This window comes from Saccopteryx leptura, chromosome X, assembly GCF_036850995.1.
Source record: "Saccopteryx leptura isolate mSacLep1 chromosome X, mSacLep1_pri_phased_curated, whole genome shotgun sequence".
Lineage (NCBI taxonomy): Eukaryota > Metazoa > Chordata > Mammalia > Chiroptera > Emballonuridae > Saccopteryx > Saccopteryx leptura.
The window spans coordinates 63,015,011-63,035,828 of record NC_089516.1 but is presented as its reverse complement, the minus strand read 5'-3'; the positions used below and the strand labels follow the sequence as shown (position 1 = coordinate 63,035,828).

Below are 20,818 nucleotides of genomic sequence, written 5' to 3'. Positions count from 1 at the left end.
ATATTTAAGACTTAGTTATCACTCCTATAAAAACTGTGTTTCAAATAAGTTTATAGTTTATATTAGCTGAAAATACTGGTTAAAGACTAAAATGACCCAAAGGTCTAGAAAACTACCTCCAGACACATGGGAGAAAAAAAGCTTTAAATCTCTTACTGGAAAATTATCCCCACCCTAAAAATATTCCTATCTTTCTTTAACTAAATGTTTTGCATATTGCAGAAATACTTTCTTTGAATATCACTATGCTATTTCTAGAGATTACTTTAATCTTACCTGCTTGATTATATAAGAAAGCTAAATCTTTTCCATCAGCATCTTTGGAGATATATAGAAGAAATTAACAGAAGTAAAATTTCTGTCTAGACTATGTTTTTAGCAATACAGCTGATTTACTCAAAGGAATTTTTTTTTTTCCTTCAGAAGAGCAATAACATCTACGGCTTCAGTGTAAGAAATGGCCACCACCACCCCCCCCCCCCCCCACCATTTCGCAGTTGATTACTCATCTCAGTGTTAACTATGACTTCAGAAGCAAGATCCTGCATCACTTACTCTGGTATCAAAGACTAATGGTGATATACTGGTTTCAAGCTACTTATCAAATTGCCTTTATGTAACAAAACTGGACACTCGAGTCAGATAAGTTTATCCACCCATGAATGACAATATAACAGAAAAAAAACCCCAAAACATTAGTCTCACCTATACCAAATTATCATTTAAAACACATTAAAACCATAAATCGATGATATAAGTACTTTAAAATCTTTTCTGAGAAATAAAACCTCATTATATATAGCCATGTGGTTGGTCATGAGATACAGCTTTTCAAAATTAATGATTACTACCAAATAAATTAAAGCAAATTCAAATTATAAAAGAGAGGAGCTTTCTCTGTGAACATATATCAACATTTTATTAATTATTTCTAGCAGGTAAAACTTGAATGTTTCAGTTGGGCTCCTCTTTATTATATCAAGCTTAAAATGATTCATTAAATACTGAAAGAAAAAGAGGAGACCTTGTAAGAAAGTAATTCTGAAGTGTTAATACAGATTCGAGTCCTGTTCATCTGATCCTCTCCTATTTATCTGACAGTCATTAGAAATTTTTAAGTGGATGTTATATACACTACACACACATCTCATTTAGTTTGTTTCTTTGTTTAGCTTCGGATAACAAAAGCAGCTATTTAAGATGGAAAAAGAAAAGGCAATTAACTTCTAAGCTTTTTATATCACTCCCAGTATGGCAAATCTAAAATTATATCAGGATTTGTAAGTCTTTACAAATCTCTTTTGTAAGAGAAATATATAAATTTTGGTCCAAAACAAAAATGATACTTCAATTTGATAAAAAAAAAAAATTCTCACCACATCACCACAAGTTAAAAGTTATAGGCTGGTTAATGACAAAGAACATTCTACATAACTAACATGAAAATTAAGGTTTTTCCTCAAAAAGGATATAGTTGCAATAGTTAAAAAATAAAAGTGTAGATATCTATCATTGGTGTCTATCAAAAGCGGTGGTGAGGAAGAGAGACAATGAGCCTTACTGTCCTCTTTTTTCTAATTTTAAGAAAAAAATATTTTTCCATCTAAATAATCAGCATAAAGGAGGCTTTGGAAACCAATTATCATTCATTTGGTTATGGATATAATCAAATGGCTATCAGGCCTCAAAAATGGAAATGGGGTCAAGTCAAATAGTCACAAAAATTATGACTTGAGCAAAATGAAGGCAGTAACAATTTGGAGATAAATATAGACACCACATTAAATAGATTGTGAAATATATGACTCAAATCCCCTTTCAAATAAATCTTACCTAAAACAAGGAGTATAGATAATGGAAATATATATGTATATATTTTAATAAAACAATTTTGCTTCAGTGCAAATGTATACTCAAACAAACAAAAAAGAAAATATCTCATGACTTAGCAGGAACAGTTTCCACAGCCTTTTGCACTGTTCACAATTTCATCTTGCAGTTTCTTCCTTTCTTCCTCTTTGGACAAATTTTCTTTTTTTGCATGCCACTTGGGGTTATCATGGTTCTGCACATGGCTGCTCTGTGTATGCCACATTTCGGAATAGATACTGCCAGGGCGAGCAAGCAAACCATGGTGGGTGCCACGTTCAGCTACTTTACCCTAAAAAAGCAAAAACAAGAGAAATAAAGAGAAAGGTCAGGTAATTAGCAACATAACTGAAAATACATACTTTTGAACTAAGGATTTTGAAGGGTTTTTAAAGTTTTGCCTTCATTAAAATACCTCTTCGCCTGACCAGGCGGTGGTGCAATGGATAGAGCGTCGGATTAGGACCCAGAGGACCCAGATCGAAACCCCGAGGTTGCTGGCTTGATCACGGGCTCATCCAGCTTGAGTGAGAGGTTGCTGGCTTGAGTGTGGGATCACAAACATGACCCTGAGGTCGACAGCTTGAGCCCAATGGTCACTGGCTTGAGCAAGGGGTCACTCAGTCTGCTGGAGCCCCCCCCCCCCCAGTCAAGGAACATATGATAAAGCAATCAATGAACAACTAAGGTGCCGCAACAACGAACTGATGCTTCTCATCTCTCTCCCTTCCTATCTGTCCTTATTTGTCCCTCTCTGTCCCTGTCTCTCTTGCTAAAAAAAACAAAACCCAAAACAAAAAAAAACTATTCTAATAAATAGAACTGGTTTTACAGAAACATCAATGGAAAAAATAAAAAATAATTTTTCCTATAATAAAATGTACAAAATGTATTTTAAATTATTTTTATTAAAGCACAAATGTACATAGCTTAAAAAGTTAAGTAATATTACAAAGCTTATAATAAAAAGAGCAGTATTTTACCTCCTATGCACATGAATATATCTCCTTTCTACCCCAAATTCATAGCTATTTCTTCTGGTATTTTTACACACACACACACACACACACGCACGCACGCACGCACGCACGCACGCACGCACGCGCGCACACACACACACACACACACACACACACACACACACACACACACACACACACGCTTTTCAACTTACAATGGCATTATGTTCTGATAACCCAGGGGTCTCAAACTCGCGGCCCGCCGAACAATTTTGTGCGGCCCGCAGACTAATCCACGAAGTTCAAAATATTTTGGATAAAATTAAGTAAGCCTAGGGGCCTACTTGTATTTTTCATTTCTCTAGCATCCTAGCTAGATATTAGCTTAGTTAACAGCAGTTGTGATGCGAACTACAGTTTCTGGTCGTTTTGTGACACTGAGTAAACTGCATGTACGATTGTGCTTGTTGTACTGATTTTTTTTTTTTGTTTTCAACTGCAGTGAGAAAAGTGTTGCGTAACAGTTGCCTTTTGTAGACCTAGTGCGGCCCGCCGAATGGCTGTGATCTTGCTCTGCGGCCCACATGCTGAGTTGAGTTTGAGACCCCTGTGATAACCCCATTGCAGGTTGAAAATATCGTATTTCAAATGCATTTAATATTCTTAACCTACCAAACACCATAACTTAGCCCACCTACCTTAAATAAGCTCAGAACATAATATCCAAAAGACATAGACAACATAGTACACTGTAGAGCAGTGGTCCCCAAACCCCGGGCCGCGGACCAGTACTGGTCCGTGGGCCATTTGGTACCGGTCCACAGAGAAAGAATAAATAACTTACATTATTTCCGTTTTATTTATATTTAAGTCTGAATGATGTTTTATTTTTAAAAATGACCAGATTCCTTCTGTTACATCCGTCTAAGACTCGCTCTTGATGCTTGTCTCGGTCACGTGATCCATTTATCCGTCCCACCATAAAGGTTGGTCCATGAAAATATCTTGACATTAAACTGGTCCGTGACCCAAAAAAGTTTGAGGACCACTGCTGTAGAGCATTGGTTGCTTACCCTCATGATGGCATACCTATTGTTACCCCAAGATAAGATCAAAATTCAAACTTCAAGTACAGTTTCAACTGGGTGAATATAACTTTTGCACCATCATGAAGTGAAAAATCTTAAGTTGATCCACTGTAAGTTGGGACCGCCTGTACGTGACAGTCACACACACACACACACACACACACACACTCACTCCAGAGCCACTCTACCCCTGAGGAACAGAGGTGCTCTGCATCTGGTCCCCTGGTCTTGTGAGACATGGGAGGAGTGCCAGAAGGCTTGAAATCGCCATTGCTAAAGCCATAAAGCCATAAAGCACTCACAACACGTCTGACCCACTAAGGTAACTATGGCAACACCTACATCACTGCAACAACACCACCTCAGCAGAGGTCAGCCCAGGAATTTCACAGAGCTACAACTTATAATACAGCAACACCTACAGAAAGAATAACCTCTCAAAACTGATTTTTTTTCCTTCTTTTTCATTTATTCTTTTTTCTTTTTCTCTTTATTGAATTTCGTTTTCCTTAATTTTTATATATTTATTCTTATTGTCAGTGTTTTCTTCTTGATTTTGTTTTTGGTTTTCACTCTGTCTTTTGTAGTTTTTAAGTTTTACTTGTCATTATTTTAAAATTTTCTGTATTTTTCAATTTTTATTTTTTACTTTTTAGTTGCTATTTTGTTATAGTTCTTAATAATACAACCCTCAAATGCCACTAAAGAAGAAATTTAATACCATAGCAACATAAGAGGACAAGTAGTTCAGAAAGAAAATGAAAAATCTCCAATCACATGCAAACCTTGGAGTTAAATGATAGAGAATTCAAAACTGAAGTTTTGAAAATACTTAATGAGATGCGAGAAAACACTGATAGGCAAAATAATGAGCTCAAAAAACATTAATGAACAAAATGAGTACCTCACCAAGGAGATTGAAACTTAAAATAAAACCAAACAATGAATAATTCAATACATGAACTGAAAAATGAGCTAGCAAGTTTAGCTAACAGAACAAGCCAGATAAAAGAGAGAATCAGTGACACTGAAGACAGGCAACTAGAGATGCTACAGTGAGAAGAGGAGAGAGACTCACATATTATGAAAAAGAGAGAGCTACAAGAATTGTCTGATTCCATCAGAAAGAGCAATATAAGAATGATGGGCATCTCAGAAGAAGACAGGGAGAACGGAATGGAGAGCCTATTCAAACAAATAATTGATGAAAAATTCCCAGGCCTATGGAAAGAGAGCCTTGAATCCAAAAAGAAAATAGAACACCAAGTTACCTCAACCCCACCAGACCTACTCCAAGGCACATCATAATAAAATTGTCAAAAATCAATGGCAGAGAAAGAATCCTCAAGGCAGCTAGGGGAAAGAAGAACATAACATATAAAGGAAAGCTCATTAGGTTATTATCAGACTTCTCAGCAGAAACTCTACAAGCCAGAAGAAAGTAGAACCTGAATATTCAAAATACTGAAACAGAGGAATTACCAGCCAAAAATACTATATCCCTCAAAGGTATCCTTCAACTATGAAAGAGAAATAAAAACTTTTACAGACATATAGAAGCTGAAGGAGTTTATCACCAGAAATCCCCCTAACTGCAGGAAATACTCAAGAGGGTTATTTGACCAGATACAAAGAACAAAATAAATCAAAACTACAAGTAAAAGCTCCAACAAGGTCACAATAAAAACAAGGATAACAACAATAACATAAAAGGGGGGAGGATAAAGATCCGCAGTAGCAAAGGAGAATAGAGTGCAGAAGTATTCATAACACAAAGGACTCTAATACATATAAAATTTTTCTCTTAATAACCTAATAGTTACCACCCACAAAGAAACCACTACTGAAACAATAGCTTAAAGAAGAAGAAGAAACAGGGGAAAGAGGTATGGAATACCAGCAAACAAAAAAAAACTGACAGAAACACAAAAGAGAACAACCAAATGAGACACAGCTACCAGAAAAAAACAACAACAACATAAAATGGCTCTCGGAAATCCTCAAGCATCAATAATTACCTTAAATGTAATGGACTGAACTCACCAATAAATAGGCACAGAGTATCCTGACCAGGCAGTGGCACAGTGGATAGAGTGTCAGCCTTGAAGGCTGAGGATCCAGGTTCGAAACCCTGAGGACGCCAGCTTCAGTGTGGGCTCATTTGGCAGAGTGCAGGCTCACCAGCTTGACTGCGGTGCTGGTGTTACTGGTTTAGGCATGGGATCAGAGACATGATCCCATGGTCACTGGCTTGAGCAAGGGGTCACTGGCTCAGCCGGAACCCCCATTCAAGACACGTATGAGAAAGCAATCAATGAACAACTAAGGTGTCGCAATGAAGAACTGATACTTCTCATCTCTCTCCCTTCCTGTCTGTCTGTAACTGTCTCTCTCTCCTCCACTCTCTTGCAAAAAAAAATAAAAGGCAGAGAGTAGCAGATTGGATCAGAAAGCAAAACCCAACCATATGCTGCTTTCAAGAGATACATCTAAGCTACAAGGACAAAAGTAGAGTCAAAAGTAAAAGGTTGGAAAAAGATTCTTCAAGCAAATAATGCCCAAAGAAGAGCAGGTGTAGCCATACTCATATTTGACAATGCTAACTTCAAGATAACAAAGGTAACAAGAGACAAAGATGGACATTTCATAATGATAAAGGGGATATTGTATCAAGAAGACATAACATTTAATATACACAGCTCACAAAACTAGGGGATCAGGAAACGTGCAAATACTCCAGTACTTTTAGCTTTCTGTTTAGTGCATTTTCACCAAAGAAATAAAAGTTGGTTTTGCATCTCATCTGTTGTTTGCATAATCAAACAACTTTCTTTGACTTGTCATTTGCTTTTCTGATGTTCTTGTTTAATAAAAAAAAATCATGTTTTTTTTATCGCTTCATATTCATTTTGAAATATCCTCTAATTATTGTTTGCAGTATATATGTACCAAACCAGGGAGCACCAAAATACATAAGACTTCTAACTGATCTATAAATAGAAACAGACAAAAACACAATCATACTTGGAGATCTCAATACAAGATTGACGGCTTTAAATAGAGCATCAAAACAGAAAATCAATAAAGAAATATTGGCTTTAAATGACACACTAGACTAATTGAACATAATAGACATTCACAGGACATATCATCCCAGAACATAACATCAGATTATACATTCTGTTTCAACAAAAAGTAGCCTACTATCTACTCTTTTGTATCTTTTTGTCTTTCAATTAACATATCCTGAAAAATCATGACATAGAAGTCTTTTTTTTTCCTTAATAGGATTTTTACTTATTTTAGAAACGTTATAAATACAATTTCCATGACCTCTAATAGTAATTATATTTTTAAGTTTTCTTATGCTCACTACATTATCTCCATTTTCTACTGAGTTATTTTCTTTACTGCTTGTTTTGGAGGTCTTCCTTTATTATCCACTGACACTTAAGAATTGTTCATTAAAAAGCTAAATGGGCCTGGCCTGTGGTGGCGCAGCGGATAAAGCGTCGACCTGGAATGCTGAGGTCGCCGGTTCGAAACCCAGGACTTGCCTGGTCAAGGCACATATGGGAGTTGATGCTTCCTGCTCCTCCCTCCTTTCTCTCTCTGTCCCTCTAAAAATGAATAAATAAAAATCTGAAAAAAAATTATTAAAAAAAAAAAAAGCTAAATGGAACCTGTTTGCATGGGAGTGGGCCTTCTAATAGTTGGATTTCACTGTAGGATGATCACATAGGTATGTGGTCACTGTTTTGGACTCCCCAAATTCAAATATCTTTTTTTCTGAAGCTACTTTTCTTTTTTCCAGAGATGAATCCTCCAATATCTGATGATGAGGGAAGAAGTGATAATAGTAGAAATAAACAACTGGTTGGCAAGGTTCTTGGAGCCAGTGGCAGAAGAGGTGTGTGGTCTTGTTTTTTGGTATGTTTTGATTCCAGTTAATCTTGCCCCTCTTTATTAATTTGCTTGATAACTTTCATGTCTCCAGAGCCTCTCTGACTCAATTTCCCGACAAGCAAAAATCTAGCCTCTTGCCACAGCTGGGAAAGGATAATCACCAGGCTGTGGTGAGGAAGGGCCTTGGGAATGCTATTTCTTATGCAGACCCAACATTAATACTGTAAGAGGCTGTTCACAGAACAAATAAAAGTCACATAAGTTTCACTAGATTATAAAAATGTCTGATCTTCGTAATCAAGCAATTACAGATCCATCAAAGAATGAACCCAGAGAGATTTTAGACAGAGGTGCTATAATCATTAATAAATTAGTTTTAGTTATAATCCAAGCTCCAAGTGTCAGTGTTGTGATATAACTGTATAGATACCTGCATGAGGCAGGTACTTCTAACATTTTATAAGAAAAGGCTCTATTTGCATAACTGCATACAATTGGAAAATTTAGTAAAAAAGCACAAAACAGATTTTACTTCAGATTCTTGAATGAGATAATAAAGCATATTCACAAAATTGCCCATGTAAGATATTTCTGCACAATTATACTGAAAAAAAACCCCACTTTATTTCCTAATGAATGTAAGCAATAATAAAAAGACCTAGTATCTCAAGTACACAGGTAACTTATAAAGGGAATATACATACAGCATGAACTGAACAGCCTATAAAGAAAATTTAGTGGCGTGAAAAATTCTCTCTCAATAACTTCATACAGAAAGTATATGAGAATGTCCTAGTACTCAGGCTTTCAAAATGACAAAGAATTGAAGATTTATTAGAAGGGTAAAATAATCATAAAAGGCTATATTAGAGATGAAAACTGAACAATATTAAACATATCAAATACTAGGGGATAGGGGAAAGTCCTCACAGAAAGAAGAGAAAAAAAAACCTACTTCAATTTTAAAATCAACCAACCACAATAGTGGTACTCTGATTTGTTTACATTTAGATACTACACTTTTATAATATATGGTCTATTGGAAAGTTCTGTCCGTTTCTATCACGTTTCGACATGTAAGCACATGTTTATTTGGCGCATGTGTGCCTCTCTATTTTTATCACTTAATGTATACATACTGACGTAGCAAATTAACTAAAACAAAGTTGATTCACGTTATTCTTATGTGTGAAGCGATAGTGTACCCATGGCTACTGATAAAGTTCATTTACGCCACTGTAATTTTTACGAATTTCAACCAGGAAGAAATGCTACACAAGCATGTCTGTCGCAGCCACCATATTCCCCGGACTTAGCACCCTCCGACTATCACGTTTTTGTCCTTACAAAATTTTTTGAAGGGCAAAAATTCAAAAATGAAGAAGATATCAAACAAGCACTGGTTCAATTTTTCGCATTAAGATAAAACATTTTTCAAAAATGGGATATACAAATTGCCCTCACACTGGCAAGAAATCATTAATAATAATGGCAATTATATTATTTAATAAAGTTTATTGACTGTAAGAAAAATTTGTATTTTGTTTTATTCCAAAAATGGACAGAACTTTCCGGTAGACCTTATAATTACCTCAGAAAACAGAAAGCATCTTTTCATTTTCTTACTTTTCCCTCAAGAAAAAAATGGCCATGTTAAACTTTATTTTATGATAATTTAATTGTAGACATAGGCTATGTGCAGATATTAGAAAAATGAAATATAAAATACAATAAACACACTGAGCAAAGATTCTGTAAAAAGCAAAAATGAATGCAGAAAAAGTGAATCTCATCCAAAGAACACAAATTCTGTATATATCTTTACAAAAAAATTTCATTTACTTGTGTTTGTTGCAATTCCCAATGTTCTTCAAATTCTAAACTCTAATGTTAATCTCTTACCTGGTCCAAAACAATGATTTCATCTGCATCAACCACTGTTGACAATCTGTGTGCAATGAAAATAGAAGTTCTGTGTTTGACTGCATCCCTCATGGCACCAAGAATAGTCTGCAAGTTTGGCAACAAGAAGAGTATGAGGGGAAAAAAGATTCCTCTATTAGGTAAATGTAAATTAAAATAATCATACATTCCTTAAAGGACATATAAAATGCCAATTAATGTTATATTATATAAACTTTATACCACTACCAAATATTTGACCTAATCTAATAATAAGAGGAGAAAATCATTCAAAAAGAGAAGGCAAATTATCACAGAAAAAATTACTTTTAAGATAGGCAACATTTCTTTAAATTGCAAAATCTGGGATAAAGTGAATGGATATTTTCTATACTTAAAAGCAAAAAATGCAATGATAAATCCAGTGACATTAGGAACATAGTGATGATGTTCATCTGGCCAATGAGAGCAAAAGTGAAACAAGGACAGACTCAGGTGGTAGGGTGCAGAAATTTCTTAAAAATCAAGAAAAATAGAAGACTCAAAGGGTCCAGGGACATTTGCTTTTATTTAGTTCAAACTCAGAAAACAGAAACACGACAAAGACAACTGTGTATGTATAACTTGAGGGAACTTCTTTTTCAGAAGCATCCTGGAAAAAACATTTTTGTTAACTGCCAGTAAAGTATGAGAGTTTGTGTGTGTGTGTGTGTGTGGTGTGTACACAGCTATATTTGGAAACCTGGGTCTAAGTACAGCTAGCTAGATGGAAATATCCATGTGGGAGATGGGATACACCAATTGGCTTCCTACAGATATTTCTAAACATTGCATTTATTAAAGAAATAAAATTATCAAAAGTACATGGTTACCCAGAAAAATAAGACCTTATATTTTACTATTGCACACTGAAAAGAAAGTACAGGGCCAATTCTAAGAAAAATTATGATGTCTGTGGAGACTCCGCTCCCTGTCAAGAAATTAAACTCTGACATCCTATACTGGGTGTTCTCTATACCTATTAAAAAGGACCATTAAAATTTACCAATCTTCCCTTAAGTTTATACCACAAAAAATGGAGTTTGAATTCAGTTTCAGAGTTTATGACTACAAGTTCAGAGTTATTTACACCTGGTTTCTTATTTTTCTTCTACCTTTATATTTTTACAATGAAAGGTGTGGAAGCAATTCTTAAAGTAATATCATTATCAAACACTGTTTATTGCTTACTGCAGTGACTCAGAAAATGTAATCCTTCTTTTGTTCCTTGTACTGCCATTTTGTTTAGGTGACCAGAGTGTATTTCAAATACCATTTGATTTTGAAACCAAGATTGGATATATAGTTATGACTGCTTATGTAATTTTGGAAAATGTATCATCTCTGAATTCTCAGGCAAAGCAGAGGTAGTTTGAAAGTAAAAAAGATTATTCAAATATAAGCAATATAGCTTTATGCTCTCACAAATGCTCTTTTTAGCTTTAACAACCTACTGATGTAACTTCTTCGTAAATATAAAATATTTATATTTTGAAGTAAAATTATCAGTATTGAATGAAAACAAAATTTACCAAATCTGCTGGTAACTCACTCCCTTGGGATGGGTGTTCTCTACTACTTTTTAATGGCTTATGCTCTGTGAGACAATAAAACTACATGGCTCAAATAATGACTCTTAAGAGTCTTAACTTATGGTAAATGTGAATGACACATTTTTTTAAAAGATTTTTATTTATTCATTTTAGAGAGAAGAGAGACAGAGAGAAGGGGGAGAATCAGGGAGCCTCAACTCCCATATGTGCCTTGGCCAGGCAAGCTCAGGGTTTCGAATCAGTGACCTCAGCGTTCCAGATCGATGCTTTATCCACTGCACCACCACAGGTCAGGCTGAATGACACATTTCTAAGTATAAAGTCCTTATAAACAGATTCCTAGTCTGCCTAGGCATGTGGTCTGATTCTGCTTAAGATTCCCTTTAAATATAACAAATCCTTATCCTAAACATTTCACTTAGAAATTAAATTGTTTTAAATACATGGCAAAACAAATAATGTGCTCTGAAACTTAACTCTATATGTAAATATTATGTCATATATGCTGTACTGAAATTAGGCCTATCCCTCAATATTAGGTTTTAACTATGCATTCAAGTAAAATATAGGGAAATGGAAGCAATTGACAACATCTAGCTATCTTCAACTGCAGACTTAGCGATTTATTCATGAAATTATCATTGCTGTTAAGACTTTTGTGTTTAATCCAAAGATGTTCTTATGAAGTCGAACATAGTTGATGGGTAATACCATGACATCACTGTCACAACATCTTAGTATTTCATAATACTTGTGAAATGAATATAAATTTGCACCTTAGTGAGTTGTTTCATAAGTAAAAGGCTTTCTGGTGTATACTGTATCATAGTCATTTACATGACTTGTTTTAATGAGTGTTAAGTGGCAATAGAAGGACTGAAACCTTCTTCCTTTGTCAGCAGATTAAAGAATTCCTACAGCTTTGCAAAATGAAAAAGTAATACAGCAAGAACGTAAGGTGGCACAAAGTTCCAAAAAAAGACGTTTGCAAATGGACTTAATAAAGTGATCATTCCACGCAACCTGCCATTCTTACTATCAACAGTTGCTATCTGGGGAAAACGGGCTAGGTATTTTGCTCTATAACACCTCTTATTGAAGTTCACTCAAAATACAAGAGTGTAGCTATTTTCCTGAAATTTCCAAGGAGAAAAAATAAGCACTGATAATTGAAAGGCTTTGCATTTCACCATCATTTACCTCTTCAGTAATTGAATCTAATGATGAAGTGGCTTCATCATAGAGAATGACTGGAGGGTCCTTCAAAATGGCTCTTGCAATTGCTACTCTTTGCTTTTCTCCTCCTGGTAAAAAATAAAGAAGCACAGCATAAAAGGTAATATCTTCAACATTTACCTCTACTCCTGATCACTGTTCACTGTACTTAGTTTTAAGAGTCTAAATTTATATATGATATTCTTTGACAAACTACATTCCCTGAAACATAAATGTAAGTCTGATTCTGACTTCATGGCAGGTGAAACCATGAAGAGGGAAGGTAATAAGTTTGATTCTACAATTATTACTCTCACCAGAAATATGCTCATTGTATGCTACTTTATATTACTTCCCAATGAATAGCAATCCCAAACAGAAAATTTTCACTATTACAGAATTAACAAAGCCAAAAACAAATTCAGTATCTGAAACCTGAAAGACATAAAATTATAAATATCTAAATATATCTCTTAACATTAAAAAGAACCATTCAGCCAGTATTCTAAAGCAGTGTTTTTCAACCGCTGGTCCTCCAGAAATTTCATGCTGGTCTGCAAAAGAATTAATCACCCTGATGTTGTATAAAGATTATAGACCCAATGGTCTCAGTAGAATTCGCCTATGCTTCAGGGTGATTTCTGCCTTAGTGGTCCGTGAAATAATTCTCTTGTTTGCACTGATCCCCAAGTGTAAAAAGGTTGAAAATCGCTGCTCTAAAGGATTTTTTTGTCATAAAGATATTATTTTCACAGCACTCTTCAAAGTTAAGGGTATATACTAGGTACTTTTTATTTCACTTTAGTTCTTTGTTATAGGGTCTCTAGCATATCAGCATTTTAAAACAGAAAGGGCTTTGGGTGGTAAACATAATTCAAGATACAGATGATGTATCATAGAATTGTACAACTGAAACCTATATAATTTTATTAACTAATGTCACTCAATAAATTTAAGGAAAAAATTAAAGGACTTACTTTACCAGAAAAAGAAGAAAGAAAACCGAGGTCCAGAACGGTTAGGTAACTTGCTCAAGGTCACAGAGGAAGCTCTAGTGGAAACTAGACTAGACCTAATTGACTCACAGTCCAATGCTCTTCCTATCACAAAGTACAAGCAATACATTTATTCCTAAATAAGCTCTAGTGAAAATAAAGCAATATTTCTTTCTTCATAGGGGTTCCTGTAGGTCTACAGTCATCATCAATATTACATAAAACTATGGTTGAAAGTACAGATATAGTTGTTGTATTACACTTTGCTTTATTGCACTTTACAAATACTAACATTTTTTTTCTTTTACAAATTGAAAGTTTGTGACAAGCATGCATATCAAGCAAGTCTACTGGCACCATTTTTCCAAGATCATTTGTTCACTTTGTATCTCTCTGTGTCACATTTTGGTAATTCTCACAATTTTTCCAACTTTTTCATTATTATTTTTATTATTATTATATTTGCTGTGGTGATCTTTGGTATTAGTATTGTAATTGTGTTGGGGCACCACAAACCATGCCCATATCAGTGAACTTAATCAAAACATGTTATATGTGTTTTAACTCTACCAACTGGCTGGTTCTGTCTCTCTCTCTCTCTCTCTCTCTCCTTGGGTCTCCCTATTCCCCGAGAAAACAACAACATTGAAATTAGGCCAATTAATAACCCTACAGTGGCCTTTAAGTGTTCAAGTGAATGAACTCATCTCTCACTTTAAATGAAATTTAGCATTGATTAAGCTCAGTGAGGAAGGCATGTTGAATGCTGAGAAAGACTAATAGCGAGGCCTCTTGTGCCAAACAGCCAAGTTGTGAAAACAAAGCACACGTTCTTGAAGCATACCAATGATAAGACACAGCCTTTTTGCTGATATGGAGAAAGTCTTAAGTGGTCTGAACAGATCAAACAGTCACAACACTCCCTTAAACCAAAGCCTAATCTAGAGCAAGGCCCTAACTCTCCTCAAGTCTATCAAGTCTGAGAAAGGTGAGGAAGCTGCAGAAGAAATATGTGAAGCTGGCAGAGGTTGGTTCATGAGGTTGAAGGAAAGAAGCCATCTCCATAACAAAAGTATAAGGTGAGGCAGCAGGTGCTGGTGTAGAAGCTGCAGCAAGTTATCCAAAAGGTCTAGCCAAGATAAATAATGAAGGTAGGTGCACTAAACAAGAGATTTTCAATGTAGACAAAATAGTTTTCCTTATATTAGAAAAAGATGTCATCTAGGATTTCAAATGTAAAGAAGTCAAAGCTTGGCTTCAAAGCTTCAAAGGGCAGGCTCACTCTTCTTGTTAGGGCTAATGATAGGTGACTTTAAGGTGAGGCCAATGTTTACTTACATTCTAAATATTCTAGGGCCCTTAAGAATTATGCTAAATCTACTCTGCATTCTACAAATGAAATAAAACCAGGATGACAGCACAGCTATCTACAGCATGATTTACTGAAAATTTAAGCCCACTGTTGATAGCTATTACTCAGAAAAAAAGATTCCTATCAAAAATACTGCTCACTGACAATGCACCTGGTCACCCAAGAGCACTGATGAAGATGCACAATGAGATTAGTGTTTCTTCCCTGCCTGCTGATACAACTCTGCAGCCACAGATCAAGGAGTAATTTTGACTTTCAATTCTTACTATAACTGCCATTGGTAGTGATTCTGCTGATGGATCTGGATAAAGAGAAGAGAAAACTTCTGGAAAGACAACATCATTCTAAATCCCATTAAGTATATTCACGATTCATGAAATAAGTTCCACCTTTTGATTATCTGGTACACCAAATATTTCATTTTTATTTTTCTGCATTATCTTCAACCTCCAAAAGGAGATCCTTATGTCTAATATTAATGACTAAGTTTATATTCATACTATCTAGTTTTCCCCAAATCATAAGATCAAAATTCTCCATTCAAAGCAGGCACCATGACAGAACTACCTGCTTATTCACCTAGTAACTGAGAAGCAGAAAGCTCCTGAAAGTAGACACTCACAGGATGGACTAGTTTGTGTGTGTGTTTGTGTGTTTTAAATTTCAGAAAAAGAGGGATGAGGAGGGAATGAGGGAGAAAAGAGAGAAAAATATCAATTTGTTGGTCACCTTATTAATGTTCTCATTGGTTGATTCTGCATGTGTCCTGACTTGGGATCAAACCCACAACCCTGTAATGGGATGACACTCTCTCTCATCTGGCCAGGGCAATCAATTTTTTAATTTGAGATTTTTAATTAAATTTATTGGGGTGGCATTAATAAAATTATATAGATTTTAAGTGTACAGTTCTATAATACATCAACTGTATACTGCATTGTGTTTACTACCCCAAGTTTTTTTTATTGATTTTAATTTATTGTGTTTACATAGATTCTAGTGTTGCCTTGAATGCAACACTACCCTGTATCCAACCCAGTTTTAATTTTATTCAAGAATTTTGGGCCCTGGCCGGTTGGCTCAGCGGTAGAGTGTTGACCTGGTGTGCGGGGGACTCGGGTTCGATTCCCAGCCAAGGCACATAGGAGAAGCGCCCATTTGCTTCTCCACCCGCACCCCCTCCTTCCTCTCTGTCTCTCTCTTCCCCTCCTGCAGCCAAGGCTCCATTGGAGCAAGGATGGTCCGGGTGCTGGGGATGGCTCCTTGGCTTCTGCCCCAGGCGCTAGAGTGGCTCTGGTCGCCGCAGAGCGATGCCCCGGAGGGGCAGAGCATCGCCCCCTGGTGGGCAGAACGTCGCCCCTGGTGGGCGTGCCGGGTGGATCCCGGTTGGGCGCATGCGGGAGTCTGTCTGACTGTCTCTCCCCGTTTCCAGCTTCAGAAAAATACAAAAAAAAAAAAAAAAAAAAAGAATTTTGGAGCTTGAAAAACAGCATTTGTTTATCTCTACTAAAATTATGAGTATTGATGCAAAATAGGATGTTGCTCATTGTGTTATTTCTGGTTGTAAGACGATGGGAATTAGGTAAGAATAAAATTTCTTTAGACATTCCTACCCTCAAAGACATACTGAGAAGAAAAAAGTGACTGGAAAATGGAACGTGCTATAGCCACCTTAGTCAAAGTCTTAAGTTGAGGGAGCTAGTTTATATTATGTGACAAATTGGAAATTTCCAGAATTAATGAAATGGACAAAAAATCTGAGGGTGAGCTAGTTAACTGGAAACTACTCCTATTAAAAGCAATGGTAAAGTATAAAAGTGGACTGGAATGATACCTACACCTTACACTACTGGGTAATAACCAAATAACTATTGCAAACTAACTTAACTTGAAAATAATTTTTGCTTAACATTCTCTAAACCTAAATCAAAATTTTTTAATAGATTGCAAGTTCCTTGAGAGAAGGCTGGCTTATGCTCCAGCTTTTTAATACCCTAATCATTTTAGCATAGTAGATTGCACCTAGCATGTACCTAATCAATGTTGTGAATAAATACAGCCAGTTTATAACAAAGAGGATTGGAGATTCACTAAAATTCGTGAATACTATTCTTTATTCCCTCATCCTTTTTTTTACATTTCTTCCTCAAACTAAATTAGAATCATTAAATGTAAAGAATGTAGTATGTTTATATGAGCTACATTAATACTTTCAGGCATTAGATATCATTGTACTCTGGAATTCAAATAATCTGGGGCAAAGAAACATATTTATGGACCCTCCAAAAAATTCAGTCATTTTAGGATAGTTCATTATTAAACCTTATCAATCTCATAATTAAACACTTAAATAGAAATGTACAATACCCCAAATTTACTTGGCTACTGAATCAACAAGGACATAAAAATGATGATTGCTACAAGGAAAGTATTGGGTGATCACTTTGTAAGGTATGTAAAAGTTCAATCACTATGTTGTACATCTAAAACTAACATTATATTGCATGTCAACTGTAATTGAAAAATAAGTTGCTAAAAAAGAAAGTATAGAAGTTAATTGTATCTAGTACAATGAGGTCTAAAGTATTGAAAACATCATATAATCCAGGAAATTATGATGAGACACTACTTACTGTCAAATAACTTGCCTCTACTCAATTTTTCCAAGTGAATAATGATCTTGGGTTTCCTTTAATACTAAGAATATGGACAATAAGTTAATACTGATTTGAGCATATAAGGTATTCTATGAAGCACTTAATGAGTTTTCAGCTACAAGTGAAAAAAAGTGCTTGCATGACTTGAGAACAGTTACTTCTAGTATATTATTTACAGTGATAAGAGAATAGGCCCTTGTCTATGGCACTTAGATGAGTAATAGGTTTGAATTCTTTGAATTCTGTCACTACATTTTCTAGAAATCGGTTCTGACAAATTCAAGTTTGAGGGGAGTATCCATTGGGGGGGGGGGGACACAGATCTAAATCTTGGAGTACCTGAAAGCTTGAGTCCTCGTTCCCCTACTTGGGTGTCATATCCACGTGGCATTCGAAGAATCGCATCATGGAGTCCAGCTAATTTTGCCACTGCATAGACATCCTCAGGTGAAGCGTTGATGTTTCCATATAACAGGTTGTAGTAAATGGTATTATGGAAGAGGACAGCATCCTGGAGCATGCATATATATAAACATATATATATGCACCATAAAAATTATTCAAACAACAGTAAAGACACAGAGGCATAATGAGCAAAACACGATAACCTCATCACCTTCCTCGTCCTTGCACTCCTATTTCCCTTTTCAGAACTAATCACCATGAACAATTTGTTGTGTATCATTCCTGACTCCTGACTTTTTTCAGTATATTTAGATGCCTAAACATACACTTTTTTCCAACACAAATGGGGCGGCCATACTACATGTATTATTTTGCAAATTGCTTTTTTTACTTAACATATCCTGGAGATTGTATATACCAGTAACAGAAACCTACTTCATTCTTCATAGCAGTTGTATAATATGGAGGATATATTATTATTTATTCATTCCTCTACTGATGGACATTAATGTAATTTCCAAATTTTGTTACTATGAAAAATGTTGAAATAAAGTATCATTGTATAAACCACTTTGTGCACCCATGTATTTCTGTAAGGAGGATTCCTCTAAGACTGATGACTTAAAAGGCATCATATATTTATCCATTGATAGTACGGCACAACTGACTTAAAATGCTCTGACAAGTATACATTCCAACCAATGGTGTATGAGGGTACCAATTCGCCACATACTCAACAATCCTGGATATTATTAAGTTTTAGTTGTTGCGACTTTAAGGATAAAATATGCTTTTGGTTTGTTAGCGTTATGTTTAAATTAATATTTCCCAAATTATTTCATATGCTTCTCGAAGCTTTTAAATTGAACCTAAAATACAGAAAATAAAAAGTTTATGTACTATAGATATCTTTTTGGAAAAAGTTCACTACAAACATTCATTTGCTATTTCAACTTATTCTGACAAGGCAAAATAAACCTAATGTAATTAGAGAATCCATCTCCCACTTCCCTTTAAATCCACAAATGAATGGAAGACAATAGTAAAATAAAATAAAATGACTCCATTAATTCATATGAACCAGGATACTGAATTAAGACTTCCTTAACATAATAATCAGCCCCAGGGTTTAGATATTATTTAAAATAATATTTTAATCATTTATATTCCTACTACTAATATAGAATATTCCTTTATTGAGTTGTTACTTAAGCCCAATGAGATTCAAGTTCTATAAACAGAAAATACTTATTTTAAAATATTTTAGATTCAGAAAAAATGTAACAAACAAATGCTAACTGGAAACTCTGAAAATACAAAAAATAAGGCAAAATAAAAATTAATTAAATAATCTATAATCCTACCAACTAGCAGTAACTATTAACCAAATTTTTTTCTCCTATCTTTTTTCTCTATGGATATGTATTCATTTAATATTATAAAACCGGGATATTATGTTTTGTTTTGGTATTCTCTTTTTTCAACAAATATATCTGAGTATTGTGCCAACACTCAATATTCTTTACAATCATGGTATTTACAAATGGCTATGACACTTGATATTTATGATCATTTAACCATCTACTTATTATTGGACATTTCTATTGTTTCTAACTTCTGCTATTATAAATAACTGCTGTAATGAATATCTTTGCATATAAAAATCTGTTCACATATGTTTTCCCTTTTTATATAATTTTTAAAGATTTCTTTTATTGATTTCAGAGACAGGAGAGAGAGAGAAAGGCAGGGGGGAACATCAATTCACAGTTGCTTCTTGTATGTGCCTTGACCGGACAAGCCTGGGGTTTAGAACTGGCAACCTCAGTGTTCCAGGTCGACACATTATCCACTGTGCCACCACAGGTCAGGCTTTTTTTATTTTCTTACTAAAACTTCCTAGGGGGCAGAATTATTAGAATAAAGGCTATGAGTATTTTTCAGGCTTTTAATACATATTGCCAACTTGCTCACTAGCAAAGCAGTATGCTTCCACCAACAAAACAACAGACTGGGCATTTTACACAACCCTGCCCAAACTGGATGTTATGAATTTAAAAATCCTTGCCAATCTGGTAAGTAAAAAAATGGCGTTCCATGATTGATTTAATATATATTGCTAAGAACTCCAATGAAGATATCTCTTTCCTTTATTGACCATATATATTTTTTCTTAATGAATCAAATTTTATTTTTCATGAAAAATCTATTTTTCATTTTAAAGTTTCACTTTTCAAAGAAAATGACAAGGATCTAGTTATACGTAGTAATATAAATGAGGACACTGAGCCCTAAGTAGGCAAAGCCCAGAATTCAGTTCACTGATATACAGTATTGGTCAGTGTTTTCCAACATATAAACTATGAATCATCAGTATCAGAATTACCTAGGTTTCTGGGCCATACACTGCCATCCTAAATGAGAACTAAGATTTGTGAAAGACAGCTGGAATTTCAATAAACTCCCTACGTGATTGATACAGAATAACATTTGGGATTTTCAGTGAGAGGACAAGGTAGAATGGAATGTGTCAGATCAGTTGGGGACCTTTTGCAAGCTACACATCCCTGTCTGATACCTTTTCTACAGTTTTCTCAGTGATATGATTCTTATTCTAGGCTACAACTAATTCCCACATCTCTCTATTGGCTTTCAGCATAAGAAAGACTCACATCCTATAAAGCTGTCTTCTCAGTTCTTACTCTGTATTTCTTTTCCCCCTAAAGTCATTCAGAAAATATGATAACTGTTTACTATGTGTCAGGAACTGTGCTTGGTACTAAGAGGATACTGGTGATGAACAAGGCATACAAACTTGAAGCTGGCAGCCAAACTGCTTTCTAATTTTTATAAATTTA

The 20,818-nt window shown here is 35.1% G+C and overlaps 1 protein-coding gene across 3 annotated transcripts in view; it reads right to left on the bottom strand.

Moving 5' to 3' along the window:
* Positions 1-1,903: 1,903 nt before the first annotated feature.
* The window catches only part of ABCB7 (ATP binding cassette subfamily B member 7), a 53,901-nt gene continuing 34,986 nt past the window's right edge, over positions 1,904-20,818 (bottom strand). For all 3 annotated transcript variants that reach the window (XM_066356045.1, XM_066356046.1, XM_066356047.1), the window contains 4 exons: positions 17,895-18,066; positions 12,517-12,620; positions 9,725-9,832; positions 1,904-2,161 (listed from right to left, as the gene is read on the bottom strand). In XM_066356045.1, the coding sequence (XP_066212142.1) occupies positions 1,946-2,161; positions 9,725-9,832; positions 12,517-12,620; positions 17,895-18,066 (600 nt within the window). In that variant the 3' untranslated portion in view covers positions 1,904-1,945. The remainder of the gene's footprint in view (positions 2,162-9,724; positions 9,833-12,516; positions 12,621-17,894; positions 18,067-20,818) is intronic.